This window comes from Apteryx mantelli, chromosome 1 (assembly GCF_036417845.1).
Source record: "Apteryx mantelli isolate bAptMan1 chromosome 1, bAptMan1.hap1, whole genome shotgun sequence".
NCBI classification, from domain to species: Eukaryota; Metazoa; Chordata; class Aves; order Apterygiformes; family Apterygidae; genus Apteryx; species Apteryx mantelli.
The window spans coordinates 70,954,465-70,974,944 of NC_089978.1; the positions used below are offsets into that span (position 1 = coordinate 70,954,465).

At 41.4% G+C, this 20,480-nt stretch overlaps 1 protein-coding gene across 4 annotated transcripts; it reads right to left on the bottom strand.

The window, feature by feature from the left end:
- Nucleotides 1-618: 618 nt before the first annotated feature.
- Nucleotides 619-19,098, bottom strand: CHST10 (carbohydrate sulfotransferase 10). Of its 4 annotated transcripts, XM_067294639.1 has the most exons (7): nt 18,516-18,761; nt 15,257-15,525; nt 13,343-13,481; nt 10,363-10,460; nt 7,386-7,620; nt 5,067-5,172; nt 619-3,203 (listed from the first exon to the last, which is right to left on the bottom strand). In XM_067294639.1, the coding sequence occupies exons 2-7, from the start codon at nt 15,317-15,319 to the stop codon at nt 2,666-2,668; spliced, it is 1,179 nt and encodes a 392-aa protein (XP_067150740.1). In that variant the 5' UTR covers nt 15,320-15,525; nt 18,516-18,761; the 3' UTR covers nt 619-2,665. The 4 variants fall into 4 exon arrangements, with proteins under 4 accessions (XP_067150740.1, XP_067150747.1, XP_067150757.1 ...); XM_067294646.1 differs by lacking the exons at nt 15,257-15,525; nt 18,516-18,761 and adding an exon at nt 19,033-19,098; XM_067294656.1 differs by lacking the exons at nt 15,257-15,525; nt 18,516-18,761 and adding an exon at nt 18,818-18,868.
- Between the last annotated feature and the right edge of the window lie 1,382 nt (nt 19,099-20,480).

The following is a 20,480-nucleotide window of genomic DNA, read 5'->3' on the forward strand; positions in this document are numbered from 1 at the left end:
GTTCCCAAAATACATATATATCACCTGCAGTTTGAGGTATATAGCACTGCAGCTTGAAAGTGGTATGCAAATGACATCCAAACAGCCAAATGCCATTCATGCATGCCACTGGGATTAAATTTGTAAATGCCTTGTATAGACGACAATTAATTTAAAACAAAAGACAAGAATTTAATTCAGCATGACTGGCACGCCAAGAGTCTTCTCCAGGACACAGAATGCTCTGGCCACTCTATCCTGCACCGAACCTACATGGTAAGAATTTCACCATACCCCTTTAAGGACTCTCCTTAAATGAAACACCACGTATGAATTGAAGAAAAGGTAATGAATATTCCAACTGCAACCTGAAAAGCACAGGAGCACAGAACTGGGGGAAAGGAGTGCAAGCAATACAGTTTGCTGGAGCTCTCTACATCAGTGCATAAATCCATCCACATTTGCCACCAAACTCCCAAGAGAACTCAGGTCAGAGAAGTCTATTAGGAAAAACATTGATACTTAAAACTTGTATAGAACTTTCCACCTGGCAATTTTTAAGCAATCAGTACATTAAGTAGTTTATGAAGAAAAATAAAAACAGATACATTTGTGTGCTGTGTGATCAGTAGCTTATGCTTTCAGAGAAAAATGATTCTACTTTATTAGATTTAAACTTTAAGGCCTGAATTCACTATACATTATTCACACTGTTACATTGGAAATCGGCAGAGAGGTAATCAATCAGCTCATTAGCTCCAAAACGTGTTTAATAATATGTTTTGCTAAGTTTCCATATTAAAAACAAAAAAAGAAACCAAACAAAAAAACAGAACACACAAAAACCTGGAGCTGTTAACATCTTTTTCTCATAAGTTAAGAACTAATAAGTCTAGGGCACTGTAACTGCTGGTTTTTTTCAAAAACAAACAAACAAAAAACCCAAACAACTCTTCCAGCTTTGCCGCCTTGGACTATTCTCTTGCTAACAACGCCCAGTTAATGATTCTCCCTTATTTCCATTAGACTGTTGAGATCTTTCTGAAATTACATCCAGCTACAACAGGGCTTCTTTTTTGCAGATAGCAGCACATGTCAGTTTGGCACAGCCTTCCTTTTTCTCGACTGCAAGATGCTTCCTTATGCTGATACAGGAAGCTGTCAAAAACATACTGTGGCTGGATTTAAGAGCAGACTCCATAGCATTGACTGTCATTAGCATTTCTAGCCAGCAATGTTATGCTGGTCTGAAAATTAATCCTTTAGGACTAAGATTTCAAAAACACAGCTGAAATGCCTCACTATGATGGACCAATTCCTCTAACTCAGATACATGGCCTCTCTTTCCCGTGAACTGCAGGACAGTGCACTAATTTTTATTGCTGGTGCACTCGGACAAGAGACACTTTTATCAGACAGGAAGAATGCAAACACAAGCAAATGTTATGGTTGCATCCATTCAGTTCTGCTTTTTTTTTTTTTAATGCACAACGTGTATACACAAATTTAAGTGACATTTGAATGCCTGGCAAGTTGCCAGCTCACCCATTGGTAACACAGATGTTGGGCATTTTTGACTCAGGACACCATAGCAGCGAAACACTGGAAAAATCAAGGATTCATCCTGCCTCCTTCAGCAGTAGGGATTTGCATTTTCAGAGGGGGAGAAATTTTCTCTTCTCTAAGGTACTAAACATTGAGAAAGGCATGATATAAGAAAAAGGTGGAGCATTAACCCAAATTAACTCCATTTACATGACAATCCTGCTTTTGTAGCTTATTTAACCCTAAGTGTTAGAAGATAAAACAAGTTAAAATGTTTGATATTTAGAGAGCATCTTGTGATGTGCTCCTCAAATACAACTCATACTTTCTTTTTAAATTAAATTTTCTTAAAGTTTCCCTAAAAGCTTTGTATTTCTTCTGTGCTCCATTTGTATCTGATGTTCTCAGATAACTTACATAGCCAGGACTTAAATAATATTTTAAAAAACGGGCCAGAAGTAAGTACAGTAAACACCTGACAAGAATACAAAGAGAACGGTGCTCTGGAACCAGCCCCTTTTTGGACAGTTCTGAAGCTTCTGTCTAATTAGATTCATTTTGTGACCAACAAAAAATGGGATTAGATCAGCATTACTGTTATTATAGCAACCACATGACAGAACCTGGATGATTTTACTTGCCAAGCATTTAATCGATTTTTAGTCCTGTACTGGCCTCTAATTTTCATAGCTCATGGGAGACTCTACATGCCTTTCTCATGAGCATGAATCGTAAGTTCACCCACATGTCAGAGCTGACCTACAGTGAAACTGCCATCTTTATAAATGCTTCACCATATTTTTTTAAATGGCATTCTGTCTGGGAGAGAGACAGGGAAGGTTGTAGCCCATTGGTTCTTCCTCTTTTTTTTTTTCTGGAGGGAAGAGGGAATAAGTGGATTTCTGTATTCCAGATAACAGAGATTTCACTCTTAACAGATTTCAATACCACATGTTGAAAATACGGTCAGTAAACAACTATAAGCCCCTAATTGTTCATATGACAAATATTTCACTGAAAAATGGAGCAACATCAAAAAGCTAGAAAACAAATGGTCGTTTAGCTCTGTCCGTGTTGCAGCTGGTATTCATGTGGGTTTAGTTTAATCCATCAGACACTTCTTCAGAGCTTATTCTAGGTGTCAGTTTAACAAGAAATCTGGCTCCCGATAGCCAAAGAGTTTAAAATCACCTTCAAACCGAGCGTAGAGGCGTCTTATGTCTCTCTTGCTAATTCCCGAAAAATACCGCTCTACTTTTGTTTTGTTGTACACTGTTATCCCTGGTGGAATCGTGGGGTACGATACCAGATGGTCTATGCCGGCTGCTTTCAAGATATATGGAGCATCATCCTCAAGGGTTTCATGGTGTCCAATCACACTATATGTGATTTCACAGGGGGCACACAGTTCCACATATGTTACCCAATGAATGATGTGATCACCAAACTGAACATCCAGCCATCGGTGATTTGGGTCACCCAGATAGCGCACAAAATCCTCAAACTGCAGCCCTCTGGTCTCCGTGCGATTCTTTCTATATTTACGAATGATGCCAGGAGCAATTTCATGTCGGTACCAAGGTTCAAACCGAGGATTGTGCACAAACTTGTCTTTAAATGCAGAAATAAGTCTTTCAAATGGATCTCTAACAATAAAAAACTTGAAGTATAAATTCAGCCTAAACAGAGTAAGGAAGGAAGAAATGAGAAATTAAATAATTAAGGAGATATCAGAAGTGTTTAGCAAAGATTTACAAAATGTACATAAACTCTGACCACAGAGACAGCAATATGAATCCTACATATGCCACTTTCATAGTCTATTAATATTGTAGTCAAAAAGATTCACAATGCAAAAACTATTTAGTAAAAAGACAGAAATTGTATACAATACAAACTGTAAATAGTATTTGCTATTTGTCACACTTTATGCAAAAGGAGAAGCTTAGTTTATCTTGACCCATATAAACAGAAGACCAAGTCCTCTAAGATGCTGAAAGCTCTGAACTTAAGATATTTTTAATGTCATGGGATTGGGCTCAAAATAAGAAGCAACATACATAAAACAACACACAAAAAATGACTCAATGCAGCTAAATGTGTGCAGAGGGTTGCGGTTTTCAATGGCAGGTAGTTAGACAAACTACTGCTTAAGTGAAAAAAAAGAAACATTTCTGGTATTTTATTTGAAGTTTTGACATGTTTTCAATAATGGCTGAGAACATTATTTTAATGAGACCCAACAGTCTTCAACAGAATTTCATATCTTGTCATGACATCACTGAACTGTAACATGCTGTAGTTAGAGATTATTTGTAGGAGGAGTAAGCTGAAAATAAAGTTTATTTCAGGTAAACAGCTGACAAAAGAGATTTAGAGCCCAATCCTCACTAAAGTGAGTGGATGGACTTTTTCCAGCCCCAACAGGCACTTGATCAGTCTTCAAGTTTTCCTGACTTATGCCTAACCAGGCAGGACAAGAGGTGAGCAGACTAGACCAACAGATCCACATGATCCCTCTCGCTACAACTAAACGCCCCGATAATTTATTTCAGAATTCCCAACAGAACCCACGTTATGCATCTCCAGCACTATTTCTGTAGTGGGCTGACTGTAATACCCCAAACAATGACATTTGACTTCAAATACCCCAACTATGGCTCACCCCCTGGGCAAACAGTTATTCTCTATGTAGGGCTGCTCACAGGGAGATAAATCCATGCTCTCACGAACATGGTGATAATATTTCTTTTTGAAAACTATCAGTCACAATGAAGTGAACACCTTTCCGGAGCCACAGCTGTGATCAGTGGCATTCGTAACACTGAATGCAACAAACATTGGACCGTGCTCAAGTGATGGCTGCCACCTCCTGTTTATGGGGCTAACTCTTCAGAATGGCTTAATATACAAGAAAACCACACAAGCACAAGCTTACAAGTGTCCACTGTCATTTTGTTTCCTGTTCTTCCCATGCTGCAACCTCCTACAGGGATTATATATAGAAAAGGCGGTAGCAGAGATAAGAACAAGAGCACACACAGCCTAGCCAGAGTAATTTAGAAGGCACCACTGCAGAAAAATAAATTTCCTGCTCTGAAATGGACCGTGAGCACTCCAACAGAAAGAGGAAGTGTTTCAGCTGAATGGACAATAGTCTCTGGCTAAGGAGGAGTGACTTTTTAAACCTATATGGTTCAACCCAGATAAGAGAATCTACCTGCAATGCCAATCTTGCACATAGGTGGGAAGTTTTACTCTACAAGAGATCTGGGTGGACCACAAATAGCTGTGTACTGACCTACAGAAATCCCATACCAAGAGGGAGTTGTTAGGTCACCTAACTATTTCGTCTTTGAAGACAGGAGAGGGATAGTCACAGCAACATCTGTGTGGATAAGGGAATAATGCTGTAGTATCAGTGGTGGGACAGAAACCCTGCTGTCCTCCATTCCAGATGTGGACTTCAACTGTACTCCTGCCAGCTCACCCACACTGCTGACTCCAAACACCACCCACCTTCCTGAGAAGCCACCTCTTACCGTTTCTTAATTTCAGCATCAGTGAAGGAGGACAAGCGTGGAAGGCCATTCTTCTCATGGTCATGTACAATACTTTCTGGGATCTCTTCTATGGAAGAAAACACTCCTAGACAAATCAGAAAGAGAGCAAGTCAATCTTTCAGGGGTGGGGGGAAGAGTGAGTGAGCACAAGCAAGGATGTGTGTGCCTTTGGCTCACAGCTTTTTATCTTTCTCTTTTCTCTATTTTTAGTACTTATGGTTACTATGTTTAAAACTGTTAAATGATGATAGATTCTGACTGTAATGCTAAGAGCTGTTAAAGCTCTTTAGGGTATGTGACATCAAGGTCCAAGACCAAATCAGTTCAAATCTCTTAGAAATGCACATTACATAAATTTTACCAACAATTATGTCTAAGCCTGTAACTCCCTACTTCATTATCCCCGTTCTCTTTCACTCTGCCCACATGTACAAAGAGAGGAAGACTTTGAGGATTAACTCCAAAGACGAGATCAGCCTTTTTGGCTGAGTTTCCACAAGCAACAAAAAATAAATACTGTAGGCTGCTTTTGGAACTGTTTCAACATAAAAGCACTTTGCTGTCAGGATCCATGAAGTTCTTTCAACAGCTACATTGTGCTGAAAACAAAATTCCAGTCACACAATATTACATATATTAAAAAGCACTAAAATTAAAGACAGAAACACTCCAGAAATTTATTTTTCAAGCACATAAGCTGGCAAGAAAAATGTCACTAAATTCTGATGCATTTATTGAAAAACCCTGATCCTGGAAGTTGTAATGACCTGGGGAAATGCTCTCATGTGGACCCTCTGCACTTCAGGAGTAAGCCTTCAGACAACAGCATCATTTCGGAGTACCAACCTGCAACAAGGGCAGGGTGATACAAAACAGCTGTCTAGTGGAAAGCCTCTATATCCTTCTCTCTTCTAGTAGCCTGACCATGGGAGTGGTGCAGGTAATAAAAGTTTCAATAAAAATCTTAGAGGTTGCCAGAGCTACAATGTGTAATCCATATCACTTAGACTCTCAGTTTTATTCCATCTTCTTTTTCTTTGTAGCCAGGGAGAATTACATGGAGACAACAGATATCAGAAACTGAAACCATGTATCCGCTTTTTTTTTTCTTGGAGTGTGGCTTTCACAGGCACTTAAGACAAATGTTCATACCTATGTGTGTCCATATCCTTGCTAGCTTTTCAGCTCTCTCATCCATATATCAAAGATGAAACTAATATTCAAGCATTTAAGATATAGTCCTTTTTAAACAAGTTTTGTTGGGAGACACAGCTCCTTTGTCAATTTATGACTTTGTTTCCTCTGGATGTGTGAACTAGCTCACATAAGGCAAAGTAACACATGAAAACACCAGGGCAGAGCTGGCAGTTCTTGGGGCTTTTGTAAACCCATCTTTCTTGTTATAAAGTTTGGGTTTTGCCCACACCTTGGTGAAGCTATGTCATCTGCACAAGCACATAACGGCCTCCAACTGATCTGATTACATGTAGAAAATTCACAGTCTTGGTGTACAGACAGGCAAGACCATCTTTTATGTCAAAGAAGGGTGTGTTATGTCAAATATGGTCAAGTTAATAGTTTTATTATGTGCAGGCAGTGGTATAGTAGAAAACCCTGAGGTTTATTTATATTGAAGGTATACTTATATTGACATACCAGGCTACTACAAATGTACAGTAGGCAGGGCATATCTTGTAGACTGTTATTCAGAAAAGCTAGTTGCTTTGCTCCTTCTTTTACAGTCATTTTATAATATACCTTTGTTGACCAAATTATAAGCTTAAGGACCTGACAATCTTCATAATTCATATGATTGCTCACTGATAACACACACAAGATTTCCACACAGGACCAACAGTAGCTGCCAAATATACTAGCTTTCCTTATGGCTGAAAAACTGAAGTTAAAAATCGGTGGGTTGAAGTCAGAGATTTTATATTATCCTTTCTTAGGGAACTGCGATGCATTATAATTTATTTGTTTAAAATTCTTTAAATAAGTGCCACCCCTTGAAGGATAACGAATCTACATACCACATGCATAAAGGTACTCTTTCATGACTCAAATCACCTCTGAGTCAAACAATAACAATATTTACGTTCAAAGAAAGAACAGGTTTAACTTCTTTAAAAGAGATGTTTTAGAAGAACTAGAAGCAACTATGAAGAATGAACAGCTGATATTAAGTATCAGTGCAGAAGACCAGAAAAAAATCCACCCTAGTGTTGTCCCAGTTGGACTGATTCTCCTCTTTCCTCCTCCTCAAAGCAAACCATACACCCATATCAGAGTAGGTACCATTTAAAACGATCAAGACTTTTTTCCACTGAGTGTTGCCCACTTTCGGCGTCTGACAGAACAGGATCTTGTGCTTGTCACACACAAATATTCGATCCAGGACGAACTTGGAAACTGCAGTGTGAGAGAGATTTCTCAATGCAGTGTCTCTGCAGACATTCTTGAGAAGCTCAAGTCTTTCCATATGAACCAGGGGTTGGCGTATCAGATTTTCAGAAAAAGCTTTTCCAGTTGGCTTTATAAAAACGAGTGAGGAAAGAAAAAAAAAATAAGTGCAAGAGTTTAGTTTTCAGATCAAATTCTCAGGTATAAAAACACCCAAACTTATGCATCCTAATAGTGTGCATATTATAACTTCCAGATTCCCTATAAAAATATTGCTAGATATTAACTAAAGCAGTATCAGTTTGTTTCTTGTGCTGCTGCAGATGCCAGTATGACTCTAAGTCATTACCTAGGGCAACAGTAAGAGATTTTCCATACAGCAATTTAGGACCATTGCAGAGCAGCCAGCTATCCTCTGTATGGATACCACATGTCTTGACCAAGGACTGGAACTCCCATAAAGTTTCAGTAGCAAGTAAGGAAACTTTGGGGGGCCTGGGATAGGAAGGCTTCAGAACTATACCATCGCTTCAAACACAAATTCAGCTTTAATATGTGAGGAGACAGTGCTTAAGGATTCTAATCCTTCTGCCTGGGAGCTGTTTTTTTAGCATCTGCAGACATTCAGTGTTTCTGTTTACCCCAGCTGCAGCAAAATTAATGGACAAAAATTCACATAAGGAGCGAGCATCAGCACTTACTGTGGCAAATATGAGAAGTGGGCAGGACTCCCCCACCCTCATCCCCAATGGATTATCTGTTTGATATATGTCCCCCTTTTCTGCTGTTAAACTAGGGCAGGAACTATGACTACAACCGCTTCCCTCTGCCTCAGGTTTGGTGGTGGGAGTGAGGGAAAAGAGCTTGCCTGATTAACCAGGGATGGGGAATTTTAACTTTCAACTGAAAAATCTTCCCCTTTCCCCTTACTGATTTACACAATTGGATCTGTAAAGAGAAAGAGCTAAAACTGTCATTAAAAATAAACTGTTGATAGTATAAGATTTCTGTTTGTTCACCTGTTTTTGAACAGCCCTATTTGGAGCACAGAAAAACAAATGAACCAACTGGATGTTATTTTTTTTTGAAGTCTGGCAGTTGTACCAAGTAATCTTTAAGCACGGGTGTCACATCTTCACTAGGTAAGTGCAATGAGATGAATTTTACTCTGAGAAGCTACTAAAATATAAGGTAAACATTATAGTTCGTCAGCAACTTGACTTATCCATTTTCTTCTTTTTGCACATTGCCTCTTGTTTCAAAGTTGGAGAATATTAAAGGAGTTCATGAACTCAACAAAATTCTAGGATTTTCTGGCCTTCCTGGAGCTTCCAACATGAGAAGGAAGGGGGAAAAAAGTCTATTTTTGCTTTGACCTAGTTTGCCAGCTGGGGAGGAGGAGGTTTTAGAAGTGGGCCAAAATTTAATTTATGTGGAAAACTCACTTACGGCTTTGGCATATCTCTGAGCAGCATGTTATTGGGCCAAATTGTTCTTCGACTTCCCAACTTTCTTAAAATTTTTGCCACTGCCCTTTGCAGCAAGGGCAATGTTACAAAGAGGTATTGTAAAATGAACGACATTTTTCTGTCTTATTCTCTGAAATAACTAGGCAATTATTCTGAACTGTGTGGACATCATTGTTATACAGGCAAAGATAAGAAGCATTTGACTGAATTAGTAAACCCAAGCACTGCCATCCATATCTTCATACAAACAGTGTTTTAGGTACAATGCCCAAGTTACACGTGAAAAAGGGACAATTTTACTTTTCATCCCAATTCTCCATAAAGAAAAAAATTTGATCTTGATTTTCTGTTGCTATTTCTCTCCAATCTTCCCTGGTTAGGATTTAATTTGAACTGCCTAATAGACTCCTTATCAGTCAAAATGATACCTTGTGCATGCAATCAGGATTAATGCTACTGTGTGTTTCAAGCTATCAGAGGGAATAGTTTGGGATCCAGATATCTTATTATTTTTTTCCTTATAGGTAATGGAAGATATTAAAACTCGCTACGCAATTCTGCCAGCCTTCCACAAAACAAAATCTTTCAAGTATTTTGAGGATAGCTTAAATTTCAAATTTTTGACATAAGAAAACAGAAAGTGCCACATTTATACAGAAACCTATCCTCCATGCTGCATCCCAAGCATACTCCAAACATAAGATGACTTATTTAACCAATTGGAAAAAAGTGGGCCTTAGCCCACCTTGCAGCTAATCTCAGGTTCATATTTGTATAAGAAATTTGCAGAGTTTCCCTGTAAATTAGGGAGCATCACGTTTGTTCTGCTTTACATCTGAAAGCACAGAATTGTGCATCTGAAGGATCAATTTGTACTGAACACTATTGTGTTCATGTTCTACTTTGGACAAATGCTGAGATGTGAAGCACAAAGAGCACAATACATGAAAAAGAGATGGAGACTGATAAAAAGAATCAAAGTAGAGAGCCTGGGCAGGGAACCAAAAGGAACTAAGACATAAGCAAGACACAGGCTTGCCCTCCAGAAGAAGGAGCCCAACGGCTGTAACAAGGCAGAATAAAAGTAACTCGAAATTGGGCCATTATATAAAATAGGCTAGCACAAATGATTGTCCTGACTTGTAAAGAAATACTGTAACTATTTTCTCCTAGAAATGGAAACACATTTTTAAGTTAAATCATTCTGATGAAACAAGATAGCAGCTTACTGTAACCAACTAGCTTTGTGAAGCTAAAAAGAATTCTGTTAGCTCTACCTCAATAAAACAGTCTGACCAAATAATTCCTGTCTAGCAATTCCTGTCAATGAGAGTAAGCCCGTACTTAACCTTTATTTTCTCCTACTCTGTAATACATGAAACCCTCCTCTCAACAGTACACACCTGGAATTCTTCAGGCCAAGGTTTTTCCTCTGGCATGTGTACCTCCTCCACTTTTGTCACAGCTGTCAGTATTAATGGCTCTTGCTTGGCACCATAGCCTAAAGAAGGAAGAGAGATAAGAGATTACATGGGGGCAGGAGGGAGGCAACTATTTCTGCTTTACACTGAATACAATCAAACATCACTTTCTGTATCAAGCATACAAAACATCAGGATTTGTTCCCAAATGGGAAGGCAACTAACAAGGCCTGAGACAGATGATGAATGCTTTAAAGGATGTGGTCTATGGGAATTTTAGATGCAACTTCAGCTGAGTTATATCACGGATAGACATGATCATATATTTTTTGTTTTGTTTTTTTATGAACAAACTGTGTATAAAGAGACACAGAAATCATAAATCCAAATAGCAAGAAAAAGAATTACTTCATTTAACATGTGATCAAAGCTCTAACATATGATATTTAAATCTTGTTTGGTAGACAAACGAGCATAACTATATGGACTTAATAGTAGATTTTTCAAATAACTTCACATAGCACTTGCAAACAAAAAATTAATGTCTTTTTTGTTTTTTTTTTTCCCTTGTGTTATTAGGCAGGCTTTTTCTATTGTAAATTCACAGACATTATTGAAACAAAACCTTCATTGAGAAGAATTTGTTCTTTCTTTGGTGCTGAAATTAACACATTTAACCAGCGCTAAAGAATACAAGATCCATTCCTTACTACTGCACTCACGGTCTTCCTTAGAGACTCCCAAAGGGGAAAATGTATTCAACTGATAATCCAGTTCTTCTTTTATGATTTTAATGCAGCTAATAGTTTGTGACCAAAATAAATCACATGAAAAAGATGCAAAAGGTTCTTCCATTAATTGCCATACTACAGGGAAACTGAAAAATAACACAGGGCTGGAGCTGTTCTCTACATAGTGCAGAGGGATCAAAAATGATTTGAAGCAGCTTTCCCTAGCCACAAAGCAAAAAGAACATGATCTTTCTCTCAAAATTTATTTCCATGCATATTGCACTATTTTTCCCTTCACATAGCTTGTTCTTTTATGGATAATCATTCTTCATCTGCCTCCACAGTGGCTTACTGTTTTATGCTCAGGAAACTGTGTGTACTGTGTCCCTTTCTTAAGCAAGTACTCTATTGTGTCTAAACTGCCTTTTAACAAAGCACATGAGGGAAAAACAAGTTAAAACTGAGAGCAGTGTCAGCATCCAAGCAATCAGCTAAGGTAAATATTGTTGTGCACATACTTACTTCACAGCATCCTGTAGTAAAAGCAAAGTAATCTGAAGTAAGGCTCAGTGGAAAAAGCTGTTAAACCATCTTTCGTTATCATAGGATAAAAACATGCACACAGATGCTAGTAGAGATGACAGAGAGAAACTTGTTCTTTCTCAGCAAGGTGTTCATGCACCAAAGACATCAGTAAAAGGTTAAAAAACAGAAGTCACACTGATCCACTGAGCATCTGCAAGTTTTAGTCTAGTTGCAAAGTAGACGCATTCAAATAAGGAAAATTCTTGGCAAGCCATATTTTATTAAGTCCACAAGAGTTCCTCCAGAACTGGTCATACTCTTCATATCACCTCCAAAATTCTGTTAGTGTATTCACATCACTTCCCTTCATTAGTCCTAATACAAACACTGGCATCTCCAACACGTACATACACTTAACCACTGTCATGTCTTCGCAGCACTGGCGCTTAGGAATTATACAGTCTTCTGCTCAAAAAGCTATTCAAAGGGGAAGGAAGATTCAGCATAGATCAAATGAAAGATGGAGAAAAAATGGCAAGCCAAGATAATAATAAGCAAGTAAATGCAGAGGGTGTACTTTAGCAAAAGATTTTTTTTTTTTAATTACATTTGAATTCCCCTGACAATTTCTGGTGTAAATAACCACTCAGAGAATACCTGTGCTGGGAAACAAGAGTTGGCATAGTATGAAATATCAGAACATTTAAGTACCTAATATAAGACTGGCTCATTTGCAGATGTACTAGGACTCAGAAAACAGCTGGGACTGAGAAAAGCTACCAAGTCAGCCTATAATTCTCATCTGTAAGACTTGATGAATAAGTCTTCACACAGAGGTATGCTATTTAAAAAGGTACACTTAATATATTTATCCACCGTCACGTCATTGAAACAAACTGCACTAATGATCTTGACTCTTCAAGAGCTGCACATTTTTTGCATTTCTTAGAAAGATGCAAAAATACAGATCTCATTTATAACAGTAAGTCATGTTGCCACCTTCACCATAAACTCCCTGCAGGGCTGCTTTTTAATGGCAGTTCATAAGTAGAGAGAAAACTGTAACATGCTGTGTGGTATCATCAAATGCCTTTAATTCCTTATCAGCTTATTACCATCTGGGCTACTTAGGCTAAGCAAAAGCCTATAAGCCGTTTGCCAGTCAAAAGAGGATAAAACTGAATGCAAGAAGCAAGGCAGAGGTGGCTAGACTAAGTGCACTGCAAGTGAAACCAAACTTTCCACAAGGCTTACACTGCAGCCACAGGACAAGCAGTCACAAAAGGACAGAAATAAATACCATGTGAAACAGGCTATTTAGTTCCTTGTGAATCTCATTTGTCTTGAAAAAGGTAATTCTGCTGTGTTGTTCTGCATATAGAGTCTATTCCTACTAGATTGAAACTGAGTGGATTTGAGAAACCAGACCTCACAAAACTGAACTGCAAGATGTGATCCTCTCTATTCCTAACCATCAAACAGAAAAGACACAAGGTTAGTTTTGCAGACTTCCATCAAGAAAAGCAAAAACTGTGAAAATATCAGTGCTTTCACATTGATAATAATTCAGTCGTTCTGTTCTCAAATCCTACTGAAGAAAAGTAGTAACATACTGAGAACTACTTTGCACAGAAAGAGTATTTATTTGTGTGAAACATTATCCAATCTTCTGTTTCACATTGAATTTTAGTTAAAGTTGAACTTACCATCTGGGTCTTTAAAAGTCAATGTGATAAACTTGCTAGCAACCATGAACATGAATATCACCCAAAAGCATGCAGCTAGCAGCAGCCACTGGTGGTGCATGTTGTCAGACATGAGCCATATAAAGATTTTTGTTGCTTCCTGTTTGAAAGAGGAAAGATTGACACATGAATAGTTTGTTCCAGTTTAGAAAAAAACCCCAAACTTTCCACAACTGATATATGATAAAATGCTAACATGGATGTGTGTCATAAAACCTACCCAAAGTAGCAGTTTTCACTTTTTTGATATTGTTCTTTTGGCTGGGTTTTTATGTGATATTACAGCTGAGCCAATGTAATAGCTGCTGCTACCAAAAGGGAGGTTTCACTCCTCCTTCACCTCTGCGTACACATTCCCAGTTCCCTTCCTTGTGCTGGCAATAGCACTAGGTGGCATCTGACTGTGTCTCCCTGACTGCTCAGGGAGACAAACCAGCAAAATCCCCCTTTTTTTGCAGTGTGGAGGTTTTGGAGGTTTGGGGGGGGGGGGTTTTTGGTTTGTTTGTTTTGGTTTTTGGTTTTTTTTGCCCATTTAACTTCCTTAGCCAGCTCACTGCTGCAAAAGAAGGGAGTATGTGGAGGAAGCTTCCCCTTCCATGGTACCTAATCAGCAGATCCACCAAGCTGTAACATTAGAACAGTATTCTTAGTTATCCTCTGTCACCTCATTAGATATAACATGGACCCCCCTCCTGCCCAGGGTGCAGGAAGTACAGGCAGAAAGCTACCGAGCCAGAACGCTAAACTGACACAATATTTAAAGTTATTAAATACTTTTTTTTATTATGTCATTTTTATTGCCAACACAGTATCAACCATAGGTTCTAGAAAAGTTTTCATTCCCATCATGTTAAGCACCGTCTACATAAACAGTAAAAAGGGTTTCCCTGAAGCAGAGACTACCTTAAAGACATGACTTTCCCAGTAGTGCAGGAAGAGGCACCCAAAGAATTCAGACTGCAGATCCAGGAGTTTTAACACACAAAAAAACCACAGTAGTGACTGAATCAAACAAGAGTGAGGATGAGGACACGGTACAGTATTACGAAGACATGGTATACACTCTGCCTTGCACAGCTTGTAAGTTTGCTGGAGTGCTCTGAGTACTTCTTAGCTAGCTTTTACAAACTGTAATTCTGATAAACTGTTTTTTCATGTTAAAAGGTAAAAATGCAATATAAGGAAACCAGTTACAAAAAAGATTTAAGTTGTTGGCCATTCAGAGACATGCATGATTTCAAGCTGCATCTTTTGCTGAATATCTGACTTCTGATGGGCAACACTTCCATGGAAGTACTTAGGCTGACACAGAGTATTTGTGAAGTGCCACTGCAAAATCTAAGCTTACATGACTATTTAAAGATTCTAATAGAAAAACATCACTGCCCATCTGCCAGAACCTGAGATGCCATTGGCCTGAATATTTATCTTGCAAAAATAAAGTAGAAACTGCTGCAGCCTCAGCATTGTCTCAGCTGCTGCTGGAGAAATGTTGGACACCTAGGGGCCTGAACTCAGGTGTTGGAAAGTTCAGACTCAGTGAACTCTTCCTTTTGAGGATACATATACTACAACCTCAGAACACTTAACCAAAGAGGACTTAAAACAAAAAACCTCAAACAACTCTTGTGAAGTTTGTACACTACTTGCAGCCTTGGGAAACAACGAGCAATAGGACCAAACTCAGCCCTTTAGTGACTGCACCGAACTTCAGTGACAGTCACTCCTGCAGGGTCTTACAACCACACTTTCTGTGTGGCCATTTGAGCAAATTGCCAGATAGTAAAAGAAGTGTCCTCATTCCCAGCTCAGAATCTAAGACTGTGCTAGATAATAACACAAAGCAAAATTTGTATTAAGTTTTTGGTCATATACCAGTATTCCAACTTTCTCACTTCCATAAAGCTTAAACATCAGAAGTAAGTCTGTTTTTGACATTGTTCCAGCATGTCTACTTCCTGCCACCTGCTACACCAGTACTACTACTACAGGTGTTGATTGCTTTTCCATCCAGTTTTTGCCTTCCAGCAATGAAAATGCTTCCAACAACAGTTCTCACTGTAGGTGACAGAAATGAAACATCTTCAGGGGTAGGGCTGAAAACCTGTGCAGACAGGCAAGCAGCACAAAACGGATCTGGGAACCTAAAGATGTAATTGAAATGGAGGAAAAGAACAAAACAACTCCAATTACAAAAACAGAATCCACAATTTTTAGCTAGGCTGGGAGTGTTTGGGCCTATTTTTATTTTCTCAGTGCAATATTTTTTCAGTTTGGCTTCTGAAAGGTCCTTCCCCCTGCTCTTTCCCTTATGATTTCACTTTTAAATACTTCTCTTAAGAAACACTGCATTTAAGTAAAAAGATGTATCAACTATCTTTTGGAAGTTACAGGCGTTTTGACTTCCATGAAAATAATGTTTGTCATCTCCCATTTTCTGCTGCAACTCCCTAGTTATCAAATAAGCATGCAATTTCTGAGACATGTTATTCTTCAACATCAAAAACTGTAGGTCGGGAAGGGTAAATGCTATGGCCTGAATTTTAGAGCACTGATCTCTTTCCAGCTCAGTTCAGTAAAGCAGTTCAAAAATAATTTTCATCTTACCATTATACTAATGCAAAATGTGCCCTAAGATGCTTGCTGAAGACCATAAGGTCTTGAGGTTGCTCATTTTCAGTCTGCCACAACATCCACTGTCTCCTCTTCAGAGCACTAAAACTTACCACCTTGGCTTTCAGACACCACAATGATTTGGACACCATCTGACTCTTACAAATGAGAGAGAAATTCAAAATGGATGTCAGGAGACAGGTCAAAGAACGAAACAATGATATTTTTACTTTTGGGAAGCTCTACTAAAACCATGAGAGCCATTCAACATTTAAGATATTATTTAACCTGCCTTCAAGACAGCAGATTGACAGAAGCTTGCAGAGAATACTCTGCAAGGGGAAAATCTCTTTCTAACCATCAGCGGCTGGCTCTCCAAAGACATCATAAGTGGTCTGGGACAGACCCTTTTGTCTAACCCAGTACATCTGTGCCATATAAAGAATGGCAGAACTGGGCCTTCGATATTCATAATACTCCTCCTAGTCTGACAATTTTTATAATGATGATGGATGTGCATCATACAGTAAGGATTATTGATCTATATCTCCTTATGTAATTTATTCATTGGATTTCTAAGAAGTTGCGTTAAATGACCAGGGAGGAGAAGTTTCAACCTGCTCTGACCTGAAAGGCAACAGTAGTCAGCGCACAGAGGATGCTGCAGCAAGATCCTCTGTTCTAGGGATTGGGGAACAACATGATTTCAGTCAAAGGCGCAGAAGGGCAACACACTGTTTACCTAGGCTCAGAGTCCAGAAAGGGGACAGAATCACAGTCACATCCATAACAGTGAGAATTATTATCCTTCGAGATGTTGCAGCTGAGATGGAAATATTAAGCAATTTTATCTTCTCCTTTGTTATGCGCACAGCAGGCCTACAACCAATTTCAGTTATGTAATAGTCTTGTCAGAGGATTTATCATAATGTAATTATAACAGCTGGCCCTGTAACTCACTTCTAATATCCTAAATGAAACTCCATCTGTATCAGCCGCTCATTATCTATCTCAGGAAGCAGGACTATTCAAAACTCTATACAAAAGTAACTCGACCATTATGCTCACCAAAACGTAATGCTGTTAGAATTTTTTAAAGAATGTGTTCATGTTATTCCTTTTTCTATAGCTTCTTCTGCCCTATCAAATGCGGATATCTTTATCATTTTCACAGAGGGTAATTACACTTCCTGATTCCTATCCAATCTTCATTTCTATTGCCTCTCCTGTTACTTACTTTTTGGTGAATGCATTTACTAGCTTCTTCTTTTCCTCTATAACAGTTTCCTTCCGCTTCTAAGTATATCTTTTACTTCTTATTGCCTACAACATTTTTTCTTTGCAGAAAAAACAAGAAAGGAAAAACAACCTGCTCCTTCTCCCTCTTACTGCAATTCAACACTTTTTAGTATCACAAGATCTGAAAAATGTCTTTCTTTGCCTACTCCTCTGTCCTTCCTTCTTTGGGCTACCTGCCCCAGACCTGAATTGTCACATAACCCTCAGATAGCCAGATGCCAGTTTTAATAAAGCAAGAGCAAAAGGGTGATAGCAAATATACACCCCAAACATGAACAGAGAGTGGCAGGGTTGACCCATGGCCTGCGAGTAAGACATTATCTGGAGAAAATGCAAGTACTTCAGGGGAGACTGCTGTTCTTCATGTGAATGACAGAAGAAAGTGCAGAAGGTTTAAACAACACTAAAACTCAAAGCACAGGCCCCTGTTCTGCAAGTTGTGCTGTGTGGATGGGGGCTCCCCAGCAGGATAGTCACTACACGCATAGTGATCACAGCAGCACTCCAGTAGTCTCAAACCACCAGCTGCTTGCCCATCAGCACATGACTAATGATGTAACTTGAAATGCAATTCATAATGAAGGACATACAACCGCTTAATTCATTTTCATCAAGGCCTACTTATCTTAACTTCATAGAGTCTGGACACTTTTTTTTTTTTTAAATTCTGGACTAAAATCTATCACATACTCATTTGATAAGTTGAGTGGTGCTGCTAAATGTTGTAATGGACATTATAATGGACATTTCTGAAAGCTGATCCTTTTCTAAGGCTTTTCACCACCCTGATGTCATTAGCAGGACTACCACCTCTGTTTTTACAGAGACTGCTGGAGAGCAGAGTCCTCCTTGAGCACGTACATTTCATCTTTCAGCATGCAGAAAATGAACTAGGGGGGCTGCAGCCCCAGCAGCAGCTGCATAACCCCCCTCAGCCTCATGCAGGCTCAGTGGGACGGAGCGTGCCAGCTCCACAAACGCCAGCCAGCAGGCAAAGCGCTCAAAATTGGGACCTGGCCTCCCCAACCTGCCACCCGTGAAGTGCTAGACTGATGCCAGGTCCAATCCCTTCGTGGCCAGGGATTGAGGTTGCAGGTATTCCCCCCGCATCAGGGCTCCCTACCTGGCGTGACGTTGGGGGTGCAACTCGCTGTCCCATGGGAGGGATAAAAACACAGGGAGTCTCTATCAGGGACACAGGACACGGCAAGGCAAAGCTTACTCGAGCTGAAAAGCTGGACTCCGGAGGCAGTTGGAGGAAGATGGACCTTGGCTAAACAGGTGTAAACTTTTCCCAGTCAGCGAGGAGAAACACTTGAGTGCTTTACTGCACCGATTCCAAGCCAGATGTCCGTCTAATACCTTTGACAGGCAAAGGGAACAGCAGCTGGCTGCGCTCAGCGGGTTTCCCCTGCCTTCGGGCCGGAGGAGTCCCTCGTCCCCATACCCGGGCCGGCGGGGGGGAGCGGCGAGCCCCCGGGACACCCCCGACGGCCCCGCAGCGCTGCCCGCGGGCGCACTTACCGCTATTTCATGTCCTGCGGGGCGCCGCGGGCAGGGGGGAGCGGGAGGGCAAAACCGGAGGAGGAAAGACGCGCACCCTCCCGCGGCCAGCGCAGCCCCGCCGCGGGGCCGAGCCGCCCGCAGCCCCCGCCTCGCCGCGGGCCTCCCGGCGGGCGGAGCGGGCAGCGGGGCAGGCCGCGACGCCGCCGCCGCCGCCGCCACCGCGCCGCACTTACCGGCCGCTCCAGCGCCACCGCCGCCGTCGCCCGGGACCCGCGGCGGGCGCCGCTCCTGCCGCTGCCGCCCGGGCCCCGCCTCACGCGGCGGCCCCGAGACGCCGCCGCGGCTGCTGCATTCCCCCGCCCGGCGGCGGCGGCGGCGCCTCCCCACCCCCGCTCAGCCTCTGCCGCCGCCGCCGCCGCCGCCGGGCCCTGCCGCCGCCGCCGCCGCCGCCGCCTCCATTTCCTCCCGCCGCGGGAAGGCCTGGCCTCGCCCCGCCGCCCGCCCTGCCTGCGCGGCCGCTGGGGCCGCTGGAGCCGCACCGCGCCGCGTTGCGCCGCCCGGGGAGGGGGGGGGGAGGAGGAGGAGGAGGAGGAGGAGGAGGAGGAGGAGGAGCGCGGCGGGGAAGGCCTGGGCGGCGGCGGCGGGGGCCGGGAGGGGGCCGGGCGCCGCTCGCCTCTCCCGGCCCGCGGCTAGGCACCCGCCGGGCCGTGCTGCCGGGCCGAAAGCCAAGACCCAGCTGCGCTCGGCTATGTACAATAACATATAGCATACATATCCATATATATGTTAACTTCTTAAAGTATCTTTGACCAGTCCCTCGCACTCGTGTTTCCAAAAAAAAAAAAAAAAGCTGAAAATGTGGCTTTGGTGCGCTCGAAGGACTGAAATACCCATAAATCGTGTCAAAACCAGGCTTTGGTGATGTGGCGTTGGTGATCAGTCTTCAGAAGCACAGCCATGAAGGAGACGTTGGCGCTGGTGGCTTTTAGCCAGCAGACTTTAGGCAGCTCTTCCCAGGATGTGTTCTAGTGTGTGGCAGCTGGGATGTGTTACAGCACTGCAGAGGCTCTAGGCTGGTGTTTCCTAAACTCCACAAAAATTATGCTCTGACTGGTGAGGCTGAGCCCTCTGGATAGCACCTGGAAGAAGGGGGCACACTAGAAACACTTCAGTCTTTCAAAGTACACTGAATGCTGAGGTGCTGGAGACACGTCTTGCAGTGTTAAATCACCCGACGCAATGCAAAGAACAGGCTTCACCACCTGACCCCAAAAGATGTGCTCCTATTACCTGACCCCGTACAAGAAGTGTCAGGCAGTACATCATCTTCTGTGTGGTCATGAGAGCTGATTTGTCCCCTGCCACCAGTGCTGCAGTATGATGGCACTGGGAACTGCTAAATCATCAGGTCTTCAGTTGGGGGGAGAAGAAAACCACATCTCAGATGAAAATCAGAATAAACAGCATCCTAAAGAAAGTCTTGTTGGTTAGCCCAAACTAGTCATATAGACAGGGCACGTGAGAAGCTCTTGATGAATACTGCTTTCGGCCTTCGTCTCTCCTTCTCTCTCTCCTCTGTATCTTCCTTTCTCCCCAAGAATGTTCTCCCTTTAGGAAGACCCACACAAACAGTATAATTTTGAGCTAAATGAAGCAGGAGGCCCAAAATCTACACAAGGAA